Source organism: Chiroxiphia lanceolata, chromosome 5 (assembly GCF_009829145.1).
Source record: "Chiroxiphia lanceolata isolate bChiLan1 chromosome 5, bChiLan1.pri, whole genome shotgun sequence".
NCBI lineage: Eukaryota > Metazoa > Chordata > Aves > Passeriformes > Pipridae > Chiroxiphia > Chiroxiphia lanceolata.
This window is the reverse complement of record NC_045641.1, coordinates 54,378,862-54,386,985: the sequence shown is the minus strand read 5'-3', so window position 1 is coordinate 54,386,985 and position 8,124 is coordinate 54,378,862. Positions and strand designations below refer to the sequence as shown.

The following is an 8,124-nucleotide window of genomic DNA, read 5'->3' as shown; positions in this document are numbered from 1 at the left end:
CTTCAAGCTCTTTCTGTAGCTGAAGGAGAGAAACAGTCTGTTGCAGAGAGTGCTTCATTCCATCCTGAAGTTGTTGTCTGTGTGAGAATTCCCTTTGTATCTACCTTTCCATAGCTATGGCCTTTAACTGGGACCTGCGTAATTGCTTTAGTCTAAATATGTAACATCTAAAGGAGTACATTTAGGCAAAGTAAATCCAGGCCTCTGTCATTCATGACAAAAAGAATGACCTCATTTAGTTTACCACATATCCCACAACATCTCATCCACTAAGCCAGATAATCCTTACCCTAACCATGACTGACTGTAGCTGAATTGGCCCACAAACATTATTTCATCAAGTCAAGAAGGAACTCATCAAGTCCTCAGGTTTTTAGGGGCTGATAATCTTCTGATGGGGGCTTTATGTGTGTTTCATTTTTGTGTATGTAGTACCACATATTCACACGGTTGGTGCTAATACTTCACATCTTTCTTAGAAATTGCAGCAAATTATTACAAGCCCAAAAAGCTCTCTCTTCACTTTGCACTCCCTAATACATAGGAGATGACAGGAGACCTTCAATTTTCTGTTCTCATCCTTACAACTCTGCAGTTATGCTCAGTACATCTCAATTCTGTCCTGAAATGCTAGGTTATCCCAACCCCTCAGCTTGTCTTAATGCCAATTATGATAGTGTAATTCTACCGCAGAAGTGCCCTGGTGCTGAAATCCTTGTGCTATTTCAGCTATCTGAGCTGAAAGTAATACTTTGAGCCTATGAGCCAGATTGGATGTAGTCATACACAGATAAGAATGGGTTTTTTCCTACTGTCAAATGTGAGTCCTCTGAGATTCCAGCTTTTTTTTTTTAGTCACTTTACTCCATTGAACACAGAATGTCTTAAATCTTAACTACCAGTTTAAAGCACAAGTATCAAAGGAAGCCAGTGATAATATGAAGTGTCACTGAATGAGAAATTAATCTATGTCTACAGAGATGTATGCTGCATGCCCAAGGTATTGTGATAAAACACATTTGGGGACTGTTTCTTCTGCAAGGAAAGATATTTTTTTATATACCAAACACTTTTATTATATGTGAAGGGTTTTGATAAGACGACTGCACTATGTGTCCTGAAAGCTTGGTTTATTGACATTTATAGCAGTACTTGCTGCGTGAGGAACAAATTGTCAAGCTATTTTTCAAGTTGTCTTCAGATCCTGGAGACATACTAAAAAAGATAAGGGAGACTCATGAAACCACAGAGGAAAGAAATGCAGTGAGCATGCTTCAGTCCTTCCCTGTAGCATGAGCCAAAGTCCCTGCTGGACCACGCCCACATCTCTTTACGATCAGTTCTCTTCTGCTATTGCAAATCTGCCCTTGGGTTCTTTCTCAGAGCAAGCAGAATTACACTGGAATGAAGATTATGCAAAAAGCAATGGCTGAGGCCAACTTTTTTAACATCAAAAATCCAAATTTCTCACCACCTTTTCAGGTATCCTTGTCAGCACTTTGCAGGCCTGTATTTTGGTGATAGTCACGCTATGAAACCTGGGTAGTTTATGTGCATCTCTCACTTCTAGCTATAAAGCTGGAAAGAGATGGCCCATGCTTAATGGTAGGGGGATTAGAGAGACACAAACCTACTGAATCTTGTATTCCTGTGTCTCAGTGTCAAGTGAAGTTATTACTGTCATTCTGTGGCATGCAGTTAACAGGAAAATCTGTTAATTGCATATTTTAATGTCTGTTAATAAATTGCAGCAGCCTAGACAAACTATGATATGTATAATAAATACTACAATTTAATATAATTACAGCAAATTAAAATATAGGAAGTGCATGATGTTGTGAGAGTTTCTTTTTAAACTCCCCACGGATTTTCTTCTTCTTCCTTCTCAGTAATGTATCTACTGATAAAACAGTTCAGACATCATCTTTTGGGAAATAGGTGGACTTGCCTGTGTTCAACTGACTCTTGTGTTTCTACTACAATATTTCAACCAATGACTTTTTTTTCACAAACAGAGGGACACAGGGTCAAGGAAAATCTCTTTCTTTGAATGATTCAAAGTAGTTCAAAGCAATCACTATGTAGTGTCAATAGTGTTATCCATGTGGGAGTGTGATCATGTTGACGGTTCTTTTGTACAAAGATTACATACTTATATATATTGTGTTAGGATATATGCAATTAAAATCAAAACTAAGTTACATCTGGAAGGAAGATGCCTTAATGTTTTATTTTTAGATATGTCAGAAATATTTTCTGTTCATTTTGGCTGGGTAATTAGGTGTTTATAGTGAAGTAGAAGGAAAGAGAGAAGGAAGGAAACCTGTTCAAATGCCATAGACAATGGAGTCTGTAAGGAATCTCCCAGACTTTGTATTATAAAAGCAAAACAAAACAAAAAACCAACCACAAGATCACAAACAAACCAAACCAAACCAAACTGAAACATACAATATGTACGCAAACAGTACGACCTCTGCCATTGTAGAGCAGTGAACAACATCTGATTTCTACCACCTGGAAAGCAAATCAGGCCATCTGCTTTGTATCAGCATGGAGGATATTGCATTCTGGAGTCAAAGGATCGTCCAGACAAACGTGTGAAGAGGAGTTAATTGGAGAAACAGTGTAAGAAAGAAGATCAAGGGCTTATCTTAGAAGAGGAACATTATCTATGTAGTTTTAATCTACTCTTAAAACTGAAAAGAACGTGTATTAGCCTTTCCCTTTGGTGGGCCAGTCCTGCTACTTTCACTGTGTCTGCATGTGCAGACATGTTGAGAAGGGTCTTCTTTCTGCAGAAGTCGGTGTGGGAAGGAGACATTGCTTTAATCTTGCTTGCACTATTAACAAGGACCTTCAGTGAGATGTAAGGTGTGTTGGCCTTGCTCTGGCTCTCTTCCCAGGGGCAAATCCCTTTCCGAGCAAGTGACATTAGATTGTCAACAAGATACCACATTCATCAGAAGTCTGTGGCGTATTTTCTTATTTCTGTCACACACAAACAAATTCAGACTTCAGAGTCCATTTGATACGAGATCAGGTTCAATCATTCAGCTTAACAATTAACATCTACCTGTAATTTTTCTTCATGTATTTCCCTAAAGGATTAGCAATGTGTATTTTCTGTCAGAAGAGCAGATGTCTGTTTGGCACAGGTGCAATTGTGACACTCTGGGAAGTGCCGGTGGCCTGCATTTACAGTAAACATAGAAAAGAGGTCTGGCAGCAGGGCATAGTGCATTTGCATGACAGAACTGAAACGTAACCCTGCCTTTTGAACATGGCTAGACTGCTGGCAAGGTCATGGAGAGCTGTGAAATCATCTGGCAGCTGAGACCCCCCAAGAGGTATGCTTCAGGAATACTGCCAGACAGCAGCGTTTTAAATCAAATGATAACACAGACTGAATGTCCTTTTCCTACTTCAGGTATTTGCTTAGAGGTCAACATCCTCTTTGTTTTAGGAAAACTTAAAGTCCTGGGCTACCTTAGCGCTACAGTAAAGGAGTTATTTTCTTTTAATCATTCATTTCTGAAAACGTTTCTTCTGGACAACAGAGGTTTTAGTGTAAGTGATATTGAAAAATCCATCCTGATCAACCGTTTCTGAAGACTTTTTAAAAGGCAGAAAGACTCTCAATTATTTGATTATGAAATTAATTGTGCATACCATGGGGCATTCTTTGGTAATTTTTACCTCACACCTATACATTCCATCTGAGCTATGGCACATATTTTGGAAAGATACTTGGTTGTGACTGGAAAAGATCTCAACCCCTCATGAAAACCACTGGTTTTCACTCTTAGGTGATGCTACAAAGCCTTCAGCTTCAAACACCAGTTCTTGCTAGTCCATGTTAGTGATGGAGGTGAAAGTAAATGGATGGTTGTCCTGGCTTTTGAGCCATTTTGGTGCTGATTCTGCCCCATCATAAACCAGAGTCCAGGATTCTTCTCACTCATGCCTGTCTGGAACAGTCTGCCTGTATGTTCATCATGCTTTGAAGATTACCATTGTTTTTTGAAGCTGCAGAATAGGCCAGCAAAGACACAATGGCTGACTTGAAAATGTATGCTAACATCATTGCTGCTGGTTTCTAACTCAGCAGAAACACAGATGTGTTTATCAGAGTGGAGGATGTTGTTTCAGTTACTCACACTACTGAGGCAGTTTGGCATGAGAGACTAAACAGGGTGGAAACTTTCATTTTGAGCAAAAGAACAGTTTTAATAGAGCCTACATACCTGTGTCTTTTCATGTCTGTCCTGTCCCACAGCTCTCCCACACCAAATGTTCAACTTCCCAGACTGATGGTCACCAAAGAAAGGAAATTCTGTTAAGATGTTAAAACTGTTAAGATGTGTATTCAACAAAAAAATTTAACTATGGAGCTCTTGAACAAAACTATGGGAAAAGTCAAAGACCCTCAAATTGCTGCAGAAGAAGATCCTAACACAGCAGGATATCTCAGAGGAAAGGCACAGACAAGGACATTATGTCAAAAGTCCTTTTGTCCACCTCTTTTCGTTGGCAAGCTGCAGGCAAACTGGAGGACACAGCATAAATCTGGCCGAGCCAAGAGAGATTTTCAGCTCCCCCACTAAAGCAGTGTGTAGAGTCCATCAGGTGAGTTAAAACTATGTAAACATCTACTAATAGCTGCACGTGGGGCTATCAAGGCATCACCATTTTTTTGTTTATCTGAAGTAGGTGCTTCCAGTGATGACCAAGACGTTCCTACAATGAGCAGAAACTCTCAAAATGTTGAAGAGTTTTTGAAAATGCTCATGTTCAATTTGTGAAACTCACACTTGTTGAAAAAGCCTCTCTTAGGGCAAAGAAAGGAGTTTTCCTCTTACACTTGCACATATTGCATTCTTGATCTGACATGACTTGCAACCACAAGAGAGCACTCTTCCCTTTGAAGATTTCTCGGCTTTCCCAGAAAGCTAGAGACTTACCATATAAGTTTTGCAAACTGCTTGTGAGCTGTTTCAGTTAGACCAGAGCAGCCGAAACAACAAAGCTTGCAGTTGTCTTTTGGATTTCACTGTGAAAAGCCTTTGGGTAGTTTTCAGATGACAGAAGATCCTTGGTTCCTGAAAGGGAGGAGTTCTGCCAAAACTTTGAAGATCTCTGTAAACTTTGCAAATTACCCATCTTTTGGAGGCAATTATATCAAACGATATCGTGGATTACAATACATGAGAAGTGTTTAGAGCCTGGAAGATTATTTATGTTTGGCATTAACTCTTATGGTCATAATTTCAAGTGGAGAGAAAAGGAATACACAGGAACCCTCTTATTATCTTTTGAAATATGAAGATCAGAGGAAAAGAAGGGTTTAAAGTGTGGAGTGATGGTCCTCAAAACCTGTCTGTACATTAGCTGGCATCCTACATGTATAAAAACAACAGGGCTTAGAGCTGATTTCCAGGCACAGAGTGGACCTCATGAGTTGTTAGCTGTGCTTTGAGATCTGAGTTTCTATACAACACAGGAAGAAACTGCAGCCTGCGGGGCACAGTACCTATACAAATGTTGGATTAATACACTGGAAGCCAAATTCGGGAACTAACATTCCACCGGTGAGAAAAAAAAGAAGCATGGACAACAGTAAAGATGATGATAGACTATTGAACAGGATTGCATTTCCAGGAGCTATGTCTCTGGCTAACAGCCATGTGCATTCCCACGGGATACCCCTGAGAGAGCCCTTTGGGGTTCCTTTCCATCTGGACCCATCTTACTGGGAGCAAGCCTACAGTGGGCACACAGGTCGTATCTCCTACATCCCATTCCCTGGCTACATGGGCATCTATGACTATTCCTTTGAGCCTGCCTTCATTCGAAAGAGGAACGAGAGGGAAAGGCAGCGGGTGCGCTGCGTGAACGAGGGATACACACGCCTGAGAGAGCACCTGCCCAAGGAATTCACTGACAAGCGCCTCAGCAAAGTGGAGACCCTGAGAGCTGCAATAAGCTACATCAAACACCTGCAGAGCTTGCTGGACTGCCATTCCTTAGGCTCTAACAGCAAGGAAACGCTCTCTGCCAAGGAGCTCCCAGAAGTTCCCAGTCCTGGTCCCCCACAGGAGTGCAACAGTGATGGAGAGTCTAAAACTTCTTCAGCTTCATCCCCCTACAGTGAATTTGAGGAGACGGGCAGCTAGGTCTCTTCTCTGGAGACAGAAAGCTTCAAGTTCAGCTGAAAAAAATGTAAAACCCTGGGGATTTTTCTACAGATGAAAATTAATCCCAGGGAAAGAAAAAGCAATTAAAGAAAGGAAAAAAAAAAAAAGGTATTTTCAGTCTGTCAAAGGACTTTAACTGTTTACCATACAAAACTTAAAGATGACTTGTAAGCAAAGAAATATCTCTTGGGTTGCTTCAGCTGTGTTACTAAGCTTCCCTTGGACTGTTAAACTGGAGCAATGCTGGCATTCTACTTTTCTTCAGCTTTTATTGTGTTCTACTTTCTTTTACCTTTCACTTGAGACAGTAAAACCAGATAAATCCATTTCAGGAAATTCCCCTCCCCTTCCTCCTGCTCTGCCCAGTAAGTTTTATTGTCTGTTTTTCCTGACTGCTAACCTGTGATGCACTACATTGCAAACACTTGGATGGGGAAAGGTAAGATTTAGATAAAATGTCTTTCCCTAAATATTGTAGAAAACTCACAGAAATACTTCTATTTCTGAAACAACAGTTTAAAAGATAAAAATAAGGCTAAATTTGGGAATGAATTTCTCTTACAGCATCTTCTAAAGTGAAAGAAGTAGCTCATACATTGGACACTGGCTATTTGGTGACTATTCTAAGGATAATTTTCAGGAAAAGAAATTGGACACTTTCATTCTAATAAATGCTAGGAAGAGGGAAACAGAGTTCTGTAAAACTGCACCTTCAAAAGCAAGGCTTCATCCATGATATTGAAAAAATGCCTTTTTTCTACTTTTCTGAAATCTGAGTTCATGGACAAAATAGTCTTGACTGTGTCTTTTTGGCAGGTCAGAAATTATATGCTTAGAAATATAACTTGTCGTGGTTAGACAATGGTGTGTAGAAAAAGGGAAACATTGAATATATCAGTTTACATCTGTATGAAAATGTAGATATTTCTCCTTTTATTTAGAATATGGTATTACTTTTTCAAAGAATACACCTTTTAAAATTAATGTGTCAAAATCTGTGGAATGCCTTTAATTTGGACTGTGTCTACTTAAAATAAGAATTTGTCTCCAAATTGCTCTAAAATATTCCTTTCTCTGAAGCCAGATTTCAATAGCATTTAGCTATGTCCTTAAACTCTATTCTGAATATGGAGTAAACTTCTTACCCGTGCACTTCCCACAGACCTTTCCAACTTTTGCTTTTTTGGCCTCATGTTGATGAAATGGTTTTGTATTTTTTTTGTCTTTCCTTCATGTCATGCTGACTGAGCACCTGGAAAAAATACTCGTGTATAAATAAGAACAAATACTGATCAAGTACCTCAAAATGTGTCCATGAATTTCATTTAAATAAAAAATTTAATTAATCCTGGCTGTGTCTTTTTCACTTTCAATTGATAATAAACGGGATAGTGCTGGCTGCAAGAGTAATGAATTCTCAGGATAGAATAGAGAAAATGGAAAGGAAGTAAATATAAACTGCTACTTTTGTACCTAAATTTTTAATCTAGATTTTTAAATCTATATAAAGAGCAGGTTTATGTTGTGAGCATCTAATAAGAATTATTTGGTATAAAAATACTCTGCTGCTTTCTAGAAGACTACTCTCAACACTTGTACGCTTTTAGCTGCTGCGCCCATGGCAGTCATGGGCTTTGTTCTTTATTCTTTACATGGTAGCCAGCTCCCTTTTCTAATGACTATTTTGTTTTTCTAAGGGCTGTTACTTTTGTAGAGACTGCTTCCAAGACTCAAAAATGTAGAGTTCTAATTACCTGGACAGTTCAGATCCAAAGCCAATGCACTCATTTCTGAGCGCGCAAGAAAGGAGAGAATGACAAGGTCTGAATGTCTGATGGGGATCCATTGTTTTTTGTCTTTTTTTATTTTCTTTGTGATTTCTGGCAAGAGATTTAACCTTTCTCTCCCTCTTACTCAGTTTTGAGAT

General features: G+C 39.2%; 1 protein-coding gene across 1 annotated transcript; it reads left to right on the top strand.

The window, feature by feature from the left end:
- The first annotated feature begins 5,089 nt into the window (after nucleotides 1-5,089).
- ASCL4 (achaete-scute family bHLH transcription factor 4) lies at nucleotides 5,090-6,176 on the top strand. The gene has a single exon (XM_032688540.1). It carries the CDS (start codon nucleotides 5,610-5,612, stop codon nucleotides 6,174-6,176), a length of 567 nt encoding a protein of 188 aa, XP_032544431.1. The 5' UTR covers nucleotides 5,090-5,609.
- The last annotated feature ends 1,948 nt before the right edge of the window (nucleotides 6,177-8,124 follow it).

Coding starts and splice junctions, on each gene's coding strand:
- ASCL4 (XM_032688540.1), top strand. CDS start 5,610: ATGGACAACAGTAAAGATGATGATAGACTATTGAACAGGATTGCATTT.